The sequence below is a fragment of the Saccopteryx bilineata genome, chromosome 9 (genome assembly GCF_036850765.1).
Source record: "Saccopteryx bilineata isolate mSacBil1 chromosome 9, mSacBil1_pri_phased_curated, whole genome shotgun sequence".
NCBI classification, from domain to species: Eukaryota; Metazoa; Chordata; class Mammalia; order Chiroptera; family Emballonuridae; genus Saccopteryx; species Saccopteryx bilineata.
In genome coordinates this window covers 23,957,511-23,979,144 of record NC_089498.1, presented here as the reverse complement: position 1 = coordinate 23,979,144, position 21,634 = coordinate 23,957,511, and the positions used below count along the sequence as shown (strand labels likewise).

The 21,634-nt window shown below is 43.7% G+C and overlaps 1 protein-coding gene across 2 annotated transcripts in view; it reads left to right on the top strand.

Moving 5' to 3' along the window:
* The window catches only part of DDX19A (DEAD-box helicase 19A), a 28,030-nt gene extending 6,807 nt beyond the window's left edge, over nt 1-21,223 (top strand). Inside the window, exons 3-12 of one of the 2 annotated variants that reach the window (XM_066242412.1) lie at nt 3,086-3,136; nt 3,589-3,724; nt 6,074-6,166; nt 9,544-9,646; nt 9,989-10,103; nt 16,657-16,834; nt 17,213-17,450; nt 18,954-19,116; nt 19,586-19,777; nt 20,205-21,223. In XM_066242412.1, coding sequence (XP_066098509.1) covers nt 3,086-3,136; nt 3,589-3,724; nt 6,074-6,166; nt 9,544-9,646; nt 9,989-10,103; nt 16,657-16,834; nt 17,213-17,450; nt 18,954-19,116; nt 19,586-19,777; nt 20,205-20,266 — 1,331 coding nt within the window. In that variant the 3' untranslated portion in view covers nt 20,267-21,223. The remainder of the gene's footprint in view (nt 1-3,085; nt 3,137-3,588; nt 3,725-6,073; nt 6,167-9,543; nt 9,647-9,988; nt 10,104-16,656; nt 16,835-17,212; nt 17,451-18,953; nt 19,117-19,585; nt 19,778-20,204) is intronic. The other variant, XM_066242413.1, reaches the window with a different exon arrangement.
* Nucleotides 21,224-21,634: the final 411 nt, after the last annotated feature.

The following is a 21,634-nucleotide window of genomic DNA, read 5'->3' as shown; positions in this document are numbered from 1 at the left end:
GGGGAGGCAGTCAGACAGACTCCCGCATGTGCCCGACCGGGATCCACCCAGCATGCCCACCAGGGGGCGATGCTCTGCCCATCTTGGGGCGTCGCTCTGCCGCAATCAGAGCCATTCTAGCACCTGGGACAAAGGCCATAGAGCCATCCTCAGCGCCAGGGCAAACTTTGCTCCAGTGGAGCCTTGGCTGCGGGAGGGGAAGAGAGAGACAGAGAGAAAGGAGAGGGAGAGGGGTGGAGAAGCAGACGGGCGCTTCTCCTTTGTGCCCTGGCAGGGAATCGAACCCGGGACTCCTGCATGCCATGCCAAAGCTCCACCACTGAGCCAACCGGCCAGGGCCACTTTTCATTTTTTAAAAAGGTGTGTTGCCTGACTGGTGGTGGCGCAGTGGATCAAGCATCGACTTGGAACGCTGAGGTTGCTGGTTCAAAACCCTGGATTTGCCCGGTCAAGGCACATATGGGAGTTGATGCTTCCCACTCCTCCCCCCTTTCTCTCTCTCTCTCTCTTCTCTCTCTCATCTCTAAAATGAATAAATAAATAAAAATAATTAAAAAGAAAAAAGGTTTGTTAACCAACTACAATTGTGGACTAGTCTGTTTCTCCCTTTGTCTTTTTTGACCTTTTGTGTTTTCAGGTATTTACATATTTATATCTTCCTGAGTAATAGAGCCTTTTATTTCCCCCCTTTATTTATGGTGATGCTTTTTTTTTTAGTTTTTATTTCTTTATTTTTTACAGAGACAGTGAGTGAGTCAGAGAGAGGGATAGACAGGGACAGACAGACAGGAACGGAGAGAGATGAGAAGCATCAATCATTAATTTTTCATTGCGCGTTGCAACACCTTAGTTGTTCATTGATTACTTTCTCATACGTGCCTTGACCACGGGCCTTCAGCAGACCAAGTAACCCCTTGCTTGAGCCAGCGACCTTGGGTCCAAACAAGCTGGTGAGCTTTGCTCAAACCAGATGAGTCTGCACTCAAGCTGGCGACCTCGGGGTCTCAAACCTGGGTCCTTCCGCATCCCAGTTCGACGCTCTATCCACTGCGCCACCTCCTGGTCAGACTCTGGTGATGCTTTTTGTCTTGAATTCTGCATTATGGGAGCCACTCCAGTCTTCTTATGCTTACTAGTTGCAAAATAAATCCCTTTGCATCTCTTAATGTTAAGCTTATCTGTGTCTTTATATAATATATATATTTTAAGTTTTTATTTATTGATTTTAGAGAGAGAAGAGAGAGAGAAAGGCAGGTATGAGGGAGGAGCGGGAAACATTAACTTGCAGTTGCTTCTCATATGTGCCTTGACTGGACAAGCTCAGGATCTCTAACCAGGGACCCTGAGCATTCCAGGTCAGTGCCTTACACTGCTTCATCACAGGTCAGGCATGTCTTTATATTTAAAGTGTGCCTCTTGTACACTACTGAAAGTGGATTTTGCTTTCTTTTTAACTGATTTTATCAAGAGAGGAAGGGGGGGAGAGATAGAGAGAGAGACAGGAACGTCAATTTGGTCCTGTATGTGCCCTGACCAGGGATCAAACTGGCAACATCTGCTCTAACCAACTGAGCTGTCTGGCCAGTGTGGATCTTACTTTTTAAAAAATCTATCCCAATAATCTCTGTCTTTTCATTGGAGTATTTTATCTATTTACATTTAATATAATTATTATATTTAATATAAATATAACATCAAAAGTGAACGATGTGATTGGGTTTAGGTTAGCAATTTTACTACTTGCTTTCTATTTGTCCCCCTCATATTTTATTTCTCTGACTCCTTTCCTACCTTCTTTTGGGTTAAATGAATATCTTGGGGTCTCATTTTTAATTTACTTATTGGCTTTTTACCTGTACCTTGTTGCATTATTTTATGAGTGTCTTAAAGTTTTCTTCATGTAAGTCTTGCATATTTTTGATAACTTTATTTCTAGGTGCAATATTTTATCTTTTTAGTTGGTATATAAAAAGGGCTTTTTCAGTTATATTTATTTATTTTTGACAGAGACAGACAGAGGGACAGACAGACAGGAAGGAAGAGAGATGAGAAGCATCATCAATTTTTTGTTGCGGCACCTTAGTTGTTTATTGGTTGCTTTCTCATATGTGCCTTGACCCAGGGGGTTTCTAGCAGAGCAAGTGACCCCTTGCTCAAGCCAGTGACCTTTGGGCTCAAGCCAGCAACCATGGGGTCATGTCTATGATCCCACGCTCAAGCTGGATGAGCCCACGCTCAAGCCAGCTACATCGGGGGTTTCAAACCTGGGTCCTTCACATCCCAGTTTGACGCTCTAACCACTGCACACTGCCTGGTCAGGGTATATTTCTGTTTGTATTTATCAGCTACTGATTTCTGTTTACTTAATTGATACTTAGTCCTGCAAGTTTACAGTCATACATTCTATAAAAAATGATTGTTTTTAAGTTTTGTTGTTTTTTTTAAATGAGAGCAGGGGAGATAGACAGACTCCCCCACATGTGCCCTGACTGGAATCCGCCTGCCAAACCTCATCTGGGTTGATGCTCGAATCAACTGAATTATTTTTAGCCCCTGAGGCTGACGCGGTTGGAACTGAACTATCCTTGGTGCCCAGGGCCGATGTTCCAACCAGTTGAGCCACTGGCTGCAGGAGGAGAAAAGGGAGAGAAGAAGGAAAGTGAGGGGGGGGAAAGCAGATGGTTGCTTCTCACATGTGCCCTGACTGGGAGTTGAACCCAGGACATCCATGTGAAGGGCTGATGCTCTATCTACTGAGCCAGTCAGCCAGGACCTGTTTTTTAAGTTTCTAATACCTTTATTTTTTTTCTCTTATTTAATTATGTTTGCTAATATAAAGCTATATTTTATATTAGGATAAGTATGTCAGAGGTGGCATTCTGATCACTTCGAAGTCAGCCAAAATTTCTAGAAATTTGAAATTTTCTTATGTACTTATGTACTTCCTAGAATTAAAAAAATTATTAAACACAAAGAAATGCCAACTACATTTTGATCACCTAAAGTCTTAGTATTTATGTTGTCTCACCTTCTGGGTGGATTTGATGTTTGCCTCTCTGATTGTGACAACTGTTTTCTTGTGTAGGTGTTGTCAAAACCAATGTCAGTGCAGAGAAAACAGATGAAGAAGAGAAAGGTAACTACTCTTTGAAACCCTATAGCAAGAGACAGAATATGACTCAGAACTTGCCTTTCTGGATCCAGAAGCACTCTGAGTTGTAAGAGGAAGAAAAGAAGGAATCCACAAAGGAGATTGAGAAGACATAGTGAGATAAAAGGACCAAAGAGAGTGGTGTCCCAGAAGTCAGAAGAAGGAAATGTTTCCAAAGTAGGGGGTCAAATATAGGTAACAGGTTGATTAAGGGAATTAAAAGTTGTCTATTGGATTGATTTGGCCGTGTAGACATCATTGATAAGCTTGATAAGGGCCAAGGTCAAGTGGATTCTGTAGAAGGGGAAGAGAGGAAGTGGAGATGAATATAGACAGCCTTTTTGGGGAATGTTCCACAAAGGGGAAGGGGGGGATTGTCATGATGGTGGAGTTTGCCAGATGAGTATGAAGAAATTCTACTGGTTTCTTCCTGACAGAGGACAGAGCTGCCCAGTCCTTACTCAACAAGCTGATCAGAAGCAACCTGGTCGATAACATAAACCAAGTGGAAGTCCTGCAGCGAGATCCAAAGTCCCCCCTCTACTCAGTGAAGTCCTTCGAAGAGCTTCGGCTGTGAGTGTTTGTTCCTTTTAGCTGTTTCTTGCCGGTCCCTCCTTTATGAAACTTAGCATCTTGGAGATTCTTGTGGGAATTTTACTTTTATTTTTTTAAATCCTAATGTATTTATTTCTTTGACTAGTTAACAATTCACATGATTCAAAAGTCAAAAAATATGAGAAAGGTTACAGTGATAACCTCCCTCCCACCCTTGTCTCTTGGCTTCCCAGTCCTCCTCCTCTTGATAGGGAGTTTTAAATGCCACAAATTTATTCTTCATAGCTGAAAGTCTTTTTTCTTTTATGCCATTAGAACTTTCAATAAAATATTGGCTGACAGGTGATTTCTGGATATCAGGAACATTTCTTATTAGGTAAGCCCTTTTGTTAGACTGTAGGGTTTACGGTCTTAAGAACAGTTTATCCACTTTTATAAAATCTTTCAGGACCTGCAATAGAAAGCAGCCTTAAACATTCTGAAACTTAAAAAAATCCAGAACTCAGAAATAAGTCTTAGAGGAGCACATTTCTGGTATTGTGCTAAGAATGACTTCTAACATGTTATTATTTTGAAAAGATAATTATGGAAGGTCATACCAAGTTGTCTGGTTCTATAGTAAGTTAGTAAAGAGGTGTTTCTGGGTTATTGGTTTATGTACATGCCACCATTCTGGTGTTACGAGTGAGTGACACAAGAGAACCACCACTCTTGCTGCCTGCCAGGACCCGAATCATAGAAAGTAGCTGGTGAATAAGAAAGTGGTGGAATAAATGGATTCTTTGCATTTATTCAGCAAAATATATAGTATGCCCTCTGTGAGCACACAGGGGCCACATTTCTGCCAACTGGTACCACTGCTTTAGAGTAAGAGACACTTAAAATACTAGAGCCAAATAGAACCAAATCAAGTTCTTAATGAAGTAATACCTAATAGCAAGTTTTTTACAAGAGTTGCCTTTTAAAAAAATGATTTCAGGAAATTATATTTACCTATATTATTTCCTCCCAAGGGCTTCATTCAGCAAATCTGTCATCTCTGCTTCTGTTCATAAAGTGTATTAGAGCAGCAGGATGTGCTTTATTGTTTCCTGAACTCACAGTTTGCTTTTCCAAGTAGCAGTGGTTTTTTCTTTTTTTAAAGTTCTTTTCCTTGAAAGGACTGGAGCTCTCAGTTCAAGCAGTGATGAATTGTCTTTGAAAAGGCAAGTTCTCTCTAGTTTAGCTGCTGGTAGCCAAAGGAAACAAAGAATGAAACATAGGTCACCTAATATATTTGGTCTGCTTTGTACTTAAAAGATTTGAATTAATCCGCACAATAAAAGAGAAAAATAAGCCACTTGAAAGCTCCTGGGTCGCTTGAAAATCCTCATTCGGTAGTGATTTTATTTCCTTGACAGCCAAATCAGAATCTGCTTGCATTACAGCCGTTTTGTCCAATGGCAGGCAAAGGTTATGTTTTCAAAGTTCTTTGTGTCTCAGAACCAACATAACCCAGAAGAATTTGCCTTTTGGAGAGGCTGTTAAACTCCAAGAACAGCTTAGAGAACAGAAGTCTTGACTTGGTTTAACTTTTCTTTGGAACTAATCTAGTAGGATTTTTGTTAAACACTCTGTTAATTTAAAGATAGCAGAGAGCTGACTGTAAATGCAATGTAAGAGCAACTTTAATTGGTATTTGTTGTGTGGCTCCTTATGTAAGAAATTGATGTTTTTTTTATTCCTGATTTTGACTAGACAGAAAGAAGTAAAGCTGAGCATTTGTAAAGTTCAGTACGGTAACTGAACCCCCATTTCCTATGCACTACATAGATCACCTACTAGAAACTACCTGAATCAATTTCTTACCTCTTGATTTTTCCCAGTATTTACACTAGATTTTTCCAAGCTGTCTTTGAAGAACCATTGAAATAAAAGGGTTCAATTAAATGTCTACACTGAAAAATTAAAACTGAAATCCCATTCTCCAAAGGGACTTCAATATCTTAGGAGCATAGTAAGCAGTGTTACTTTTAAGTATGTCCTTTATAATTTATTTTATACCATAAATTAATAAATAGCACTCTTGCAGTATCCTAGGAACACTGGTCATTCAGGACTAATCATATTTATGGGTCTGCGGAAAGCATGAATTTCTCAGAGAAAGGAAACTAGTCTGTATTTTATGAATTGTATTATAGTTGCAGACTAAGACTTAGTGGGAAAAGATAGTGTCATTTTGTTTTAGTTTTTTTTAAGGCATAGGAATATATATCTGACAAGATGGGAAGCATCATTCTTTGTTAGATGGAGGAAAAGATAAAATTCTAGGCCTTTAAAACAACCTCAACATCTAGAAATCCATCTTCTTTCTCACTGGCCTCCCAGGAAACCACAGCTTCTCCAGGGAGTCTATGCCATGGGCTTCAACCGGCCGTCCAAGATACAAGAGAACGCATTGCCTATGATGCTTGCTGAGCCGTGAGTATGCACCACTTCAGAATTTGGTTTAATGTCACCTGTACCAGCAGCTGCTATTGACTTGAGAATAAAATGGGATGTTTGGGGCAACATGGTTTTATTTTGTGACAGAGATAGACAGAGAGAGGAACAGAAAGGAACAGATAGGAAGGAAGGAAGAGAGATGAGAAGCATCAGTTCTTCATTGCAGCTCCTTAGTTGTTCATTGACTGTTTTCTCATATGTGCCTTGACGGGACGGGGGGCTACGGCAGAGCAAGTGACTCCTTACTACGGCAGAGCCAGTGACCTTGGGCTCAAGCCAGCGACCATGGGGTCATGTCTAGGATCCCACGCTCAAGCCAGCAACCCCGTGCTCAAGCTGGTGAGCCCACGCTCAAGCCGGATGAGCCCGTACTGAAACTGGCGACCTCAGGGTTTCAAACCTGGGTCCTCCACATCCGAATCTGACACTCAATCCCCTGCACCATCACTTGGTCAGGCTGGGGCAACATGTTTCTTCAGGGGAACAGCTAGGCAGAGAGAGAGATGAAATTCAGTACAGTTTCTGCCTTTCCCACTAAACAATAACAACTAAATTCTATGCAATTTTAAAAATTGGTGTTGGCCCTAGCCAGGTAGCTCAGTTGGTTAGAGCATTGTCCCAGTACGCGAAGATTGTGGGATTTTTCTCTGGTCAGGGCACATAGAAGAATCAACCAAGAGTGCATAAATAAGTGGAACAACAAATCGATGTTTCTTTCTCTTTCTCTCTAATCAATGAAAATAAATAAGAAAAAATAAAAATTGGGTTTTTACAGATTATTTTTAAAATTTTGAGAACTGCCCAAAGATGTTAAGTGCAGTACCAAGAACACTATAACCTTATCCTGCAATAAATAAAGTATCATTAACTAGTTGACAGTTGAAGCCGTTTCTCCATTCATACTGTCTGTCACCAAAGTAAGCATCATCCTGAAGTGGGTCATCATTCTCTCACTTTTCTTTATACTTTTATTACATATTTATGCAGAAGTAGTCAACCTGGTCCCTACTGCCCACTAATGGCGTTCCAGCTTTTATCGTGGGCAGTAGCGGAGCAACCAGAGTATAAATAAAAAGATAGATTTAACTATATAGTAAGTTGTTTTATAAAGTTTTATTCTGCCAAACAGCGAAAATCCGACATAAAGTACTTGGTAAGTAATTATTATTATATGCTTTAACTTGCTGTAACTCTGCTTTATAAATTTTATAAAGTAAAGTTACTTCCCTACTTTATAAATCACCATTACTGTGGAACTGGTAGGCAGTTAGAAAATTTTACTACTAACAGAGATACAAAAGTGGGCGATAGATATAAAACGTTGACTACCCCTGTATTTCTGTGTCCTTAAGAATCTAGCCTGAGGCCCTGGCTAGTTGGCTCAGTGGTGGAGCATTGGCCTGGCGTGCAGGAGTCCCAGGTTCGATTCCCGGCCAGGACACAGGAGAAGCGCCCATCTGCTTCTTCACCCCTCCCCCTCTCCTTCTCTCTGTCTCTCTCTTCCCCTCCTGCAGCCAAGGTTCCACTGGAGCAGAGTTGGCCCGGGCGCTGAGGATGGCTCTGTGGTCTCTGCCTCAGGCGCTAGAATGGCCCTGGTTGCAACAGAGCAACGCCACAGATGGGCAGAGCATCGCCCCCTGGTGGGCGTGCCGGGTGGATCCCGGTTGGGCGCATGTGGGAGTCTCTTACTGCCTCCCCGTTTCTAACTTCAGAAAATACAAAAAAAAAAAAAAAAAGGAATCTAGCCTGACTGGGTAGTGGCGCGGTGGATAGAGCGTTGGATTGGGATGTGGAGGACCCAGGTTCGAGACCCTGAGGTCGCCCGTTTGAGCACGGGCTCATCAGGTTTGAGTAAAAGCTCAAACTAGACCCAAAGTCGCTGGCTTGAGCAAGGGGTTACGAGATCTGCTGAAGGCCCACAGTCAAGGGACATATGAGAAAGCAATCAATGAACAGCTAAGGTGTCGCAATGAAAAACTGATGATTGATGCTTCTCATCTCTCTTCATTCCTGCCTCTCTGTTCCTATATGTCCCTCTCTCTGACTCTCTCTGTCTCTGTTAAAAAAAAAAAAGGAATCTAAAGAGTAGTTTTTAGGCCCTGGCAGGCGACTCAGTAGATAGAGCGTTAGCCTGGCCTATGGACGTCCAGGTTCAATTCCCAGTCTGGCACACAGGAGATGGCAACTGTCTGTTTCTCCCCATTCTCTCCCTCTTCTCTTCCCATGGCCAGTGACTCAGTTGGTTTGAGCATGACCCCGGCACTGAGGATAGCTGTGTTGGAGTGCATCCGCCTCAGGCACTAAAAATAGCTAGCTCAGTACTTGAGCATCGGCCCAAATAGAATTGCCAGGTGGATCCTGGTTGAGGCGCATGTGGGAGTCTGCCTCACTATCTCCCCTCCTCTCACCTTAAAAAGATAAAGAAAAGAGTAGTTTACATATTTTTAAACCTTAGATAAATGGTATTATGTAGCAACTATTTTTGTTCCATTCTCTTACTATTTTTCTTCTGTGTGTGTGACAGAGACAGAGAGACAGACAGGAACAGACAGACAGGAAGGGAGAGATGAGAAGCATCAAAATTCATGCGGCTCCTTAGTTGTTCATTGATTGTTCCCTCATATGTTCTTTGACCAGGACACTAGACCAGACCGAGTGACCCTTTGCTCAAGCCAGCGACCCTGGGCTCAAGCCAGCGACTTTTCAGATAGCAACCATGGGTTCATGTCTATGATCCCATGCACAAGCCGGCAACCTAGGGGTTTTGAACCTGGATCCTCTGCATCCCAGTCCCAATGCTCTATCCACTGCACCACCGCCTGGTCAGGCTGTTATTTCTCTTTTTTAATGACAGAAATGCCACCTATTTTCATGACATTTCACATTACATGAAGTGAAATGTGAACATTGCCCTAAAGCATCTGAGTTGATATCTTACATTTTTCATGAAGATGGAAAAAGGGAACGCACAGGAGCTGAGTGAGTCCTAGAGACTCATTATGGCTCAGCAGAAAGTGTCCTTGGGGATTTGTCTTAGCACAAATCTTATTTTGCAGTCTTAATTTCCATGGGGCCTTTAGGATACAAAACTAGGGCAGTAGGTATGATAGCGTCTAGAATGAGGATTTCTTGGTATGAATCTATCTAAAACAATCAGTATTTTCCATTATATATATAAGCAGGGTTTTTTTTGTTTTTTTTTTAACAATATAGAAAAAATTTATTATTGTGCTCAATGTAGAAAACCTAGACTAAAGGGGGGAAATTTATATTCCTACTACCCAGAATAAACTTTTTGACACCTTTTTTATTGTTAACCAGTATTATTTTCACACCCTTCTTCCTTGGTCTAGCCCACAGAACCTGATTGCCCAGTCTCAGTCTGGTACTGGTAAAACAGCTGCCTTTGTCCTGGCCATGCTCAGCCGAGTGGAACCAGCAGAGAGATACCCCCAGGTGAGGCTAGGGAATCCTGGCATCCTGACTTGCCTGCCCTTGGAAGGGCAGCACCATCTGTTGCGGGATTGACGAGGGTGCCCCTGGAGGGTTCTGAATGTTTCCTGTGCCTCAAACTGTGGCTCAGGCAGAGCAGGACCTACGTAGAATTCATTCGGAAGCAGCCTTAAATAATAGCTTGAAGGCATCTGCCCAGCCTGCTGAAAAGTTGGCTTGGTTAAAGAGGATGTGGTTCCTGCACAGTTCTAGTGGTAATTACATCAGCATACTTGTTGCTTTAGAGCCTGTCGTCTGTTACTAAAAGGTCTCCTCAACTCATCCTTTATGATCTCTCCCTGTCAGTGCCTGTGCCTCTCCCCAACATATGAGTTGGCGCTTCAAACAGGAAAAGTGATTGAGCAGATGGGCAAATTTCATCCGGAACTAAAGCTTGCTTATGCTGTTCGAGGCAATAAATGTGAGTATAAAGGGGTGAGACCTAAGCAGTGAGCAGGGTAGGGTGGTTAGGTGTTTGAATGTTGAAGATGTGATGATGATTATTCAACTCTCTGGTTCATTCTGACCTGAGAGCCCAAACTGCATTACTTTTAGCAAATCTATTTAATAACTTTGTAATTTGTTAATAGCTCTCTTCACTCTTAAGATTTTGCTTTATTAGAAAAGCCCTGGGTCCTGGAGATCTTCACTGAGAAGACAGGGTTTTGAATTTTCATCCAGAGTTCTGGGAGCTGCTTACTAGAGAGGGATGGCAGCACAGAGGATTATAGGTAGAGGTCAGATACCTTTCTTTAAAAGTGAGCAGAGCTTGGCCCTGTCCGGTTGACTTAGTGGTAGAGCATCGGCCTGGCGTGCAGGAGTCCCGGGTTTGATTCCCAGCCAGGGCACACAGGAGAAGCGCCCATCTGCTTCTCCGCCCCTCCCCCTCTCCTTCCATTCTGTCTCTCTCTTCCCCTCCTGCAGCCAAGGTTCCATTGGAGCAGCGATAGCCTGGGCGCTGGGGATGGCTCTGTGGCGTCTTCCTCAGGCGCTGGAATGGCTCTGATTACGGCAGAGCGACGCCTCAAGATGGGCAGAGCATCGCCTCCCGGTGGGCGTGCCAGGTGGATCCTAGTCGGGCATATGCGGGAGTCTGACTGCCTCCCCATTTCCAACTTCAGAGAAATAAAACAAAAAAAAAAAAAAAGAAAAAAAAGTGAGCAGAGCTTTAGTTAGAGTAAACTAAGAACATGTACAGCTCACTTGGTCTTCTTAAAATCAAAAATACTCGGCACTGGCCGATTAGCTCAGTCAGTTAAGAGCGTAGTCCCAAAACAACAAAGCTGCGGGTTTGATTCCTGGTCTGGGCACACACGAAAAGCAACCAAAAATTGCACGACTGAGTGGAAGAACAACTGCTTTCTTTCCCCCTCCCCTCTGTCTTCCTTCTTCTCTGTCTCTAAAAATCAATAAAAATTAAGCCCTGGCCAGATAGCTTAGGTGGTTGGAGTGTCATCCCAGAGCAGAGGTTGCTGGTTCAATTTCCTGGGCAGGGCACTACAGGAGCAGCACACTGTTCCTGTCTCTCCCTGCCTCTCTCTTAAAAGAAAAGAAAAGAAAAAAGAAAATCTTCCAGCAGTTCTTTCTTATATGTCTTCCACAGAATGTAATGTAGAGAATATGGGTTATAATGGGGAGGTGAGGCAGGTAGAAAGTGGGTCATTAGAAAGTTATCAGAATATAACAAACTACAGATCATTGAGAGAAAAGAAGTGCCTGACTGGTGGTGGCACAGGGGATAGAGCGTCCACCCTGAGTGCCAAGGTCACAGGCTTGAGTCTGGGGTCGCCTGTATGATCCTTGGTCAAGGCACATACAGCATAAGAAGCAGTGAATAGGCCCTGGCCAGATAACTAGGATGGTTAGAGCCTCATCCAGAAACATAGAGGTTGCCAGTTTGATCCCGAGTCAGGGCACATATAGAAACTGGCTGATGTTCTGGTTTCTCTCTCCTCCTCTCCTTCCTCTCTCTAAAAATTAATAAAATAAAAAAATCTTTGAAAAGCAATCGGTGCACAGCTAAGTGGAGTAGTGAATTGATACTTCTCTCTCTCCTTTCCCCTCTCTCACTCTTTCTAAAAAAAAAAAAGAAAAAAAAGGAAGCAGTCTTAATGGAATAGACAAAAGAGGTCTGGTTGAACAGACATGTCACAAAAGAAGGAATTCAGATGGCCAGTAAACAGGAAAAGACAAGTTTTATTAGTCATCAGAAAAATGTAAATTAAAACCACAATACACTTCTCAGATGGGCAAAAATGAAGAAATCTGACAACCAGTATTGGTAAAGTTGCAGAACTGGAATGCTCACGTACTCCTGGTGGGGAGTACACAGTACATTGTTTCAATCACTTTAGGAAACCTAGAAAAGGTTATCTAGAAAAGTTGGGGAGAGACATCCCTTTAACCCACCAGTTTATAATTGCGTAGAGCAGCAGCTCACAAAATTTTTGGTTTCCTTTTTTTTCCCCCCCCAGTGAAAGAAGGGAAGGCAGAGACAGACTCCTGCATGCACCCAGACCGGGATCCACCCGGACCCGATCCACCTGGCAAGCCTACTAGGGGGTGATGCTCTGCCTATCTAGGGTGTTGCTTGGGGTTGCTCAGCTCTTCTTAACACCTGAGGGGGAGGCCATGGAGCCATCCTCAGCACCCGGGCCAACTCACTCCATTTGAGCCATGGCTGCAGGAGAGGGGGAGAAGAAAGAAAGAAAGAAATGAGAGGTGGAGGGGTGGAGAAGCAAATGGTCGCTTCTCCTGTGTGCCCTGACTGGGAATTGAACCTGGGACATCCACATGCCAGGCCGACGCTTTATCACCGAGCCAACCAGCCAGGGCTACAACATTGTTTAATTGCATGCATTAATATCACTACCAGACTCATCAGAGGAGTCTATATGTACATTGAGAAATTCTCAAATTTACACTGGCACATGAAAGTTTTTCAATATTCTAATTCTGATTTCCTTTTAAAAGCTTAATATGATGGCAGCACTGTTGATTGTGTTCATTAAAGAGACAGGCATTCTTTTTTCATTTTCAAGAAAGTGTTTCTCAAATCCCAACTTGGCCCTGGCCAGTTGGCTCAGCAGTAGAGCATCGGCCTGGCGTGCGGGGGACCTAGGTTCGATTCCTGGCCAGGGCACATAGGAGAAGCGCCCATTTGCTTCTCCACCCCCCGCCCTCCTTCCTCTCTGTCTCTCTCTTCCCCTCCCGCAGCCAAGGCTCCATTGGAGCAAAGATGGCCCGGGCGCTGGGGATGACTCCTTGGCCTCTGCCCCAGGCGCTAGAGTGGCTCTGGTCACGGCAGAGCGACCCCCCGGGGGGCAGAGCATCACCCCTTGGTGGGCAGAGCGTCACCCCTAGTGGGCGTGCCGGGTGGATCCCTGTCGGGCGCATGCGGGAGTCTGTCTGACTGTCTCTCCCCGTTTCCAGCTTCAGAAAAATACAAAAAAAAAAAATCCCAACTTGATTTCCTATGGTTTGTCTGTCTAGTTCAGCCAGCTCACCACACAATCACAAAGCACCTTTCCTGGAGATCATCATGCTTTGGCTTGCACCAAAGCAGTTATCCAAAAGTTATTAATTAGGGTGGGCGTTTTTGTGTGTTTACTTGATTGCTCAAACTATGGGTACACCTGAGTAAAATATACCAGAATCTTATGACAGCACATATCTTCTCTAGATTGTTTTGTAATAACATTGGACTTTACTGCATGTGAAAGATTAATATAGTATATTAACTGTATTTAATGTATCATTAAAATTTTGTTATTGAATGACTTTAGAGAGAGGAAGAGAGAAAGCTAGAGAAACAATGATTACTACAATAGTTGTTCCACTTATTTATGCTTTCATTGGTTGCCCTTACGAGGATAGAACCCGCACTTTTGGTGAGTCAGGAAGTCGCTTTAAACAACTAAGCTACCTGGTCAGGGCTAATACATCCTTTTTTTTTTTTTATTGGGGTGACACTGGTTAACACAATTTTATAGGTTTCCAGTACCCAATTCTATGACATACCTCTGTACATCTATTGTGTGTTCATAGAATGTATCATTTTTGAACGTTTTGATTTTGATTGATGGGCAGTGGGTTTAAGAGTTAAATGGGTTTAGCCTGACCTGTGGTGGCTCAAGTGGGTAAAGTGTCAACCTGGAATGCTGAGGTTCTCAATTCAAAACCCTGGGCTCTCCTGGTCAAGGCACATATGGAAGGTGATGCTTCCTGTTCCTCCTCCAGTCCCTCTCTCTCTCTCTCTTCCTCTCTTCTCTAAGATGAATAAACAAAAATTAAAATAAATAAATAAATAAAAATAATTAATGAGTTTAAGAGTTAATTTAAAACTTTTCTAATGGATAGTTAATGAATTTCTAGTAAAAGGCCCTTTTCCCCCCAAATTCTAAAATTTTATTTGTTTTTATATTCTTCTTGTTTTTTTATTTTATTGATTTTAGAGAGAAAGGAATGGACAAACAGAAACATCAGTCTGTTCCTGCAGATGGTACCAACCAAGCTATCGGGCCAGAGCAAATTTTATTTGTTTTTAAAATAAATAAGACATTTGTATGTTTGAAATTGAAAAGGATATATGATACTTTTATTTCTTCCAGCCAACCACTCTTCTTCCTAAAGGCCCCCAGTACTAACTAGTTTCTCATGCCATGGTCAAATAGCTCGGTTGGTTAGAGCATCGTCCTGAAGCCTAGAAGTTGCTGGTTTGATCCCTGGTCAGGGCACATACAGGAACAGATTAATGTTCCTCTTTCTCTCTCTCTCTCTCCCTTCCTCTCTCTGTAAAATCAGTAAATAACCAATTTCTCATGTCTTCTACCAGAGATATTCTGAAGCTGTATTTAAGTGATAATGCAGGGGTAGTCAACGTTTTATACCTACCGCCCACTTTTGTATCTCTGTTAGTAGTAAAATTTTCTAACCTCCCACTGGTTCCACAGTAATGGTGATTTAAAAAGTAGGGAAGTAACTTTACTTTATAAAATTTATAAAGCAGAGTTACAGCAAGTTAAAGCATATAATAATAATTATTTACCAAATACTTTATGTCGAATTTTCACTAAGTTCGGCAGAATAAATCTTTATAAAAACAACTTACTATACTTAAATCTATCTTTTTATTTATACTTTGGTTGCTCCGCTACCACCCACCATGAAAGCTGGAACGCCCACTAGTGGGCGGTAGGGACCAGGTTGACTACCACTGTGATAATGTGTGTGTATAGTGTGTGAGTGTGTAAATATGTAATGTATGTGTACGCTCACACATGCACGTACATTACATGTATTATTTTTGCTCCTTTTTGTATACAAACTGCAACTATTTTTTTATATTTAATAAAGTACTTTGGAGATTGTTCTATATCAGTTTCTAAATGTTTTTATTATACTTTTTCAAAAATGGTTTTATACTTTTATTGGTGTTATCCATTGGGTATGTCATATTTTCCTTAATTAGTTGACTTTAAAATGGAATTTTGGAGAGAGTGAGAGAAAGAGAGGACAGTGAGAAAGAAGAGGGAGAAGCTGGAAGCATCTGTTTGTAATAGTTGCTTCCTATATGTGCCTTGACCAGACAAGCCCAGGGATTTGAACCAGCGTCCTCAGCATTCCAGGTTGGCACTTGATCCACTGTGCTGTCACAGGTCAGGCTAATTAAAATTTTTTAACAGGTTTTTTTTTAAGACTTTATTTATTTTAGGGAGGAGAGAGAGGGAGAGGGAGAGAGAAAGAAGGGGGAGGAGCAGGAAGCATCAACTCCTATATGTGCCTTGACCTATTCCACTAATTCCTAATAGTGGAAATATTGGTCAAAGGCTACATGCATTAGTCATTTTGGTAGATGGCTGTATTAGTTTCAATTCCCATCAGCTATAGTTTGAGAATAATGTGGTTTTTATTTATTTAAAAATTTAAAGATTTTATTTATTTATTTGGAGAGGAGAGAGAGAGAGAGAAGGGGGGAGCAGGAAGCATCAATTCCCACATGTGCCTTGACCAGGCAAGCCCAGAGTTTTGAACCAGCGACCTCAGCATTCTATGTCTGCTTTATCTGCTGTGCCACCACAGGTCAGATTAATGTGGGGTTTTTCTGTTTTTTGGGTTTTTTTGTATTTTTCTAAAGTTGGAAATGGGGAGGCAGTCAGACAGACTCCCGCATGTGCCTGACCGGAATCCATCCGGCATGCCCACCAGGGGGCGATGCTCTGCCCATCTGGGGCGTTGCTCTGCTGCAATCAGAGCCATTCTAGCGCCTGAGGCAGAGGCCATGGAGCCATCCTCAGCATCTGGGCCAACTTTTGCTCCAATGGATCCTTGGCTGCGGGAGGGGAAGAGAGAGACAGAGACGAAGGAGACGGGGAGGAGTGGAAAAGCAGATGGGCACTTCTTCTGTGTGTCCTGGCCGGGAATCGAACCCAGGACTTCTGCACGCCAGGCCGACGCTCTACCACTGAGCAAACCAGCCAGGGCTCATGTGTTTTTTAAATCAAAGAATTTCTACTTAGGGAAATTGTCTACAAAATTAGACTTTTTTTTTTCTTCAAAATTAGACTTTTTAACAAAGCAAAATAATAATAATAATAAATCACTGGGCTTGGATCCTGGGATGAAAAATTACCAATTTGGGAGGAAATCAGTGAACCATGAGTGAATGAATGGTATGAAAAGAATAAGAGTAATGCTAAAGAGCAAGAGTTGGATGATGTTGAATTATAGGAGAGGGTAGGAAAGGGTTACACTTACTGAGGCTTCACTGTGAGGATTTAACCCTGAGCACATGCAGTGAAGTAGCTGTCATTATGTGCACTTTACAACAGAAGAACCAAAGACTTGGAAAACACTCCTGCATGTTTTGAAATCTGGATTTAACTTGTTCTGTATACTAGTTCATGGGCAAGGCTTTGATTTCCAAAGCTGGTTTTGCCATGGAAATACCCACAGAACACATCTTGTCTCCACAGTGGACAGAGGTCAGAAGATCAGTGAGCACATTGTCATTGGCACCCCTGGGACTGTCTTAGACTGGTGTGCCAAGCTCAAGTTCATTGACCCCAAGAAGATCAAGGTGTTTGTTCTAGATGAGGCTGACGTGATGATAGCTACTCAGGGCTACCAAGATCAGAGCATCCGCATCCAAAGGTAGGACTCTGGATCCGTGAGGAACTTCTCAGCCTCCTGAGCTACAAGTAAAAATCTTCTTCTGTGTGTCTCCTCCTGTTCGATTCGACTCTTCTTCTTTTTCCGGCTGGGTTCTTTGCCTCAGATCCTTCAGAAGCATGTGTTGATGGGCCACGTCAGCACTGACCAGACTCCCAGCCTGGATTGAGGAACAAATTTAGGGAACCTGACACCACCCCGTCCCTGCCCGTGTGCGCTTCTGCGTCTTCCCCACAGTGCTCCTCTGCCTGTGCCACCTTCCTGGGGATGCAGACCATCCAAGCCTGGGGAGGCTGTGCTTCTCTTCTTTGTTCCAGGGAAAAACTCAGTCATGCCAAATACCTGGGCCTTCCCTTGCAGGATGCTGCCCAGGAACTGCCAGATGCTGCTTTTCTCTGCCACCTTTGAAGACTCTGTATGGAAATTTGCCCAGAAAGTGGTCCCAGACCCAAACATTATCAAACTGAAGCGTGAGGAGGAGACATTGGACACCATCAAGCAGTATTACGTCCTGTGCAATAACAGGGACGAGAAGTTCCAGGCCTTGTGTAACCTCTACGGGGCCATCACCATTGCTCAAGCCATGATCTTCTGCCATGTGAGTAGCAGCAGCAGGCCTGCCGGGGAAGGAGCTCCACGGGAAGGTGTTGTCCAGCCCCCTCCCTCTCAGCCAGCTCCACCTTAGTGCTGGGAGGACCAGGTGTCCTCTGTGTGGCCAGGTAGGAAACAATTTGTGAAGATGTAAGAGACAGTATCTTGTTAGTGTCCTGAGGTATACAAAGCATTTGCATTGAGCACTTTGTTTTTTTTTTGTTTTTTTTTTTTTAATTTTTTTTTTTTTTTTACAGAGAGAGGGATATATAGAGACAGACAGACAGGAATGGAGAGAGATGAGAAGCATCAATCATTAGCTTTTCGTTGTGACACCTTAGTTGTTCATTGATTGCTTTCTCATATGTGCCTTGACCGTGGGCCTTCAGCAGACCGAGTAACCTCTTGCTGGAGCCAGCAACCTTGGACTGAAGCTGGTGAGCCTTGCTCAAACCAGATGAGCCCATGCTCAAGCTGGCGACCTCGAGGTCTCGAACCTGGTTCCTCCGCATCCCAGTCTGACACTCTCTCCACTGCGCCACCGCCTGGTCAGGCTGTTTTTTATATTACTTTGTTTTTTATATTATTCGTATGTGATATATGCATTATTAGAAAAACCCAGGATAATTAACTGATATTTGTAAGAAGTTAAACAAGAGAGCAGACAGAGGGATAGACAGGGACAGGCAGACAGGAGTGCAGAGAGATAAGAAGCATCAATCATCAGTTTTTTGTTACAACATCTTAGTTCATTAATTGCTTTCTCATATGTGCCATGACCACGGGCCTTCAGCAGACCCAGTAACCCCTTGCTCGAGCCAGCGACCTTGGGTCCAAGCTGGTGAGCTTTGCTCAAACCAGATGAGCCTGCGCTCAAGGTGGCTCATGTCTCTTGAAACTCCTTTAATATAGAATAGTTTTCTAACCTTTCATGACATGGACATCTTACAGAATCTAGACTATTAAGTACAAGTTCTTAGATTTTCCCCATCTTGTATTTATTTTTGAGAGACAGATAGGAAGGGGGGGAGATGAGAAGCATCAGCTCTAGTTGCGCCATTTTAGTTGTTCATTGATTGCTTCTCATAAAAGTCTTGACCCCGGGGCTTCAAGCTGAACTAGTGACCTCTTGCTCAAACCAGTGACCTTTGGGTTCAAGCCAGTGACCTTGGGATCACATTGATGATCCTACACTCAAGCCTACGACCCTGCACTCAATCTGGTGAACATGCACTTTAGCCAGCAACCTTGGGGTTCGAACCTAGGACCTCAGTGTTCCAGGTCGATGCTCTATCCACTGTGCAACCACTGGTCAGGCCCCTTTCTGATTATTTTTAGGTTAAATATTTTTCTAAGATTACTACCCAGGTCACATAATAACCTCCTGGTACACCATCATGTTAACAATTTTAGAAAATTTAACCCTTAGCTGCTAAGTTTCAGGTAGAATCTTCCAGATCAAAAATTTTTTCTCAGGGACCTTCATTTCTTAAATGTTTTCTTCTTTCAGACCCGCAAAACGGCCAGTTGGCTGGCAGCAGAGCTCTCAAAAGAAGGCCACCAGGTGGCTCTGCTGAGTGGTGAGATGATGGTGGAGCAGAGGGCTGCGGTGATTGATCGCTTCCGAGAGGGCAAAGAGAAGGTTCTGGTGACCACCAACGTGTGTGCCCGTGGTGAGCAGAGAACTTGTTCAGACTTGGGGTAGCGAGAGAAATCCTCATATATGACAAACTCAGAGGTTCGGGAGAGATGGGGTGGGGGTGGGGGTGGGGTGACATTCTTTTCTAGGAGAAACTAGATTCTCTTGGCAGATAAGAACTTTCACAGAAGCCCAGAGTCCTGACTTGGTGGAAGGAAACGTACAGGAACTGACTGGTTTAGAATGGCGCCTACTCTCCTTGGGCATTGCTGAACTCCCATATGAGCCTTGACTGGGCAAGCCCAGGGTTTCGAGCACTGACTTCATAAATTTGTTAGCACCTATAGAACTCCTCTGGGTTCTGTTAGGTGCCTCTTGTCCCTTAATTCCAGAGCGGGCCCACCCAGACTCCTCCCACCCAAAGCTGGTGTATGTGGCCTGTGGGCGAGCAACAGTGATTTCTGTCTCCCGTCCTTACTGTCCTCCACCTCTTCTTTATGCAGGTATCGATGTAGAACAGGTGTCTGTTGTCATCAACTTTGACCTTCCTGTGGACAAGGATGGGAACCCGGACAACGAGACCTACCTGCACCGGATCGGGCGCACTGGCCGCTTTGGCAAGAGGGGCCTGGCAGTGAACATGGTTGACAGCAAGCACAGCATGAACATCCTCAACAGAATCCAGGAGCATTTTAGTGAGTCCCTGGGGGTATTCTCTGCTGGGCCCTTTCCTTACGGACGCAGACCCGGGGGCTGAGAGAAGGATAGGTTTTTCCAAGGCCCTAGAGAGGCTTTGTGTCTGTCCACATTCCCCTCCTTCCCTACACTATGGAAGTTCTCAAAGAGCACACCTGGAGGGTTCAGTGTCAGGGACTCGAATGACAGTTCCCCCTTGGCCAGGCCTTGGGACCTCTGGCCATGCTGGTGCTGTCAGTGTCCCTTTCTCAGGCACCAGAAGCCTTTGGGGTTAAAGGAAGGATGGATGTGGCCAAAGGGAGGGCTCCTTCCCAGCCAGGGCGGAGACCTGTGTGTTTCCTCTCCCTGCCCTGCTGCCCCCTCCCTGGGTGTGTGTCTCCATGGTAACCCCATGTTGATCTCCCCTTGAATCTTTTTCTCCCTCAGATAAGAAAATAGAGAGACTGGACACGGATGATTTGGACGAGATTGAGAAAATAGCTAACTGAGTGGCTCCACCGTTCCCTGCACAGAACTGGTGCTTTCACAGCACCGGCTTGGACAGTCACCAAAAGACGAAGGCACGAATAGAGAGAAACTACCTACCTCACTTTAAAAAACATTTGGACTTGACAAAAATTATGCAAATGATTAGGGAAAGGTAGAAGGAAAATTTTGCATTTTTGGAAAATTTAGTCCTTTTCCCCCATTTTTATAATAACCTGGTCACTATTGGTAATTGCTGGTCCCAGGATCTTGAAACTTCCTGTTTTCTGGCTAGGGGTGTTGGGACCAGCTTCCAGCCCCTGAAGAAATGGTACAGGTGGAGTGTGGGTGAGGCCCATCGCATGGATGGAGTGAGGGGAGTGGCAGCAGAGAGGCTTGTGAGCTGTCCCCCACCCTGTCCCTGTTGGAGACCAGTCACCAGTGTCTCCTGCCCTTAGGGCCATCTTCCTGCTCCTTAAAATCTAGAGATGTTGCAAATAATCCCTTTAACTTCTGTTCTCTGTACCAGAGGATATCTCTGTTTCTCCCTGGGCGAGCATCTTGGCTACTTTTGTAAACCTCAGATTGGGGGAGAAACACAGAAGTCAGTGAATCTTCAGTGGGATTTGTCTGGCAAGGGTACATGACACCTTTGAGGATCCAGGCCTGACTTCTCCACTCTCAGTTGCTGTCTGCTTAGGCACTTGGTGGTCAGTCATGGCATCCAAGAGACACCAGGCAATGTTCTGACACATGTCCAGCCGAATGAGTTGGTTCTTATCCCTGGAGCGTCACATTATGCCTGGAGGTGAGCAGCACAGTTTTGGAAAGTAAGTTAATGACCAAGTAAAAACTTGGCTATGCTGTTCATCTGTAATAGTGGACCTATTGATTAATTGGGTATGGACAGATAAATTAGAGTTATGCCCATCATTCATTATGTTCTGAAATTATAAAATAATTATGAAACATTTTACTAAGCTTGATTTGTCCTTATTTGTATTTTTCTGGTTATTAGACTAATATATGCTCATTAAAAAATATATTTGGGTGTGTGCCTAGATATAAGTGCAAGTCCTCTCCATCCCCATTCTCTGGGGTCACCATTGCCAGTAGCTTGGTGAACATTCAACATACTGCCTTCTGTTTGTATATATGAACGTACTTTGCTTTTTAGAAATGTGAACATTCTAGCCTGACTAGTGGTGGTGCAGTGGATAGACTGTCAACTTGGGATGCTGAGGACCCAGGTTTGAAACTCCAAAGTCGCAGGCTTGAGTGTGGGATCATGTCTATCATGGTCACTGGCTTGAGCCCAAAGATTGCTGGCTTGAAGGCCATGGTCGCTGGCTTGAGCAAGGGGTCACTGGCTCAGCTAGAGCCCCCGCACC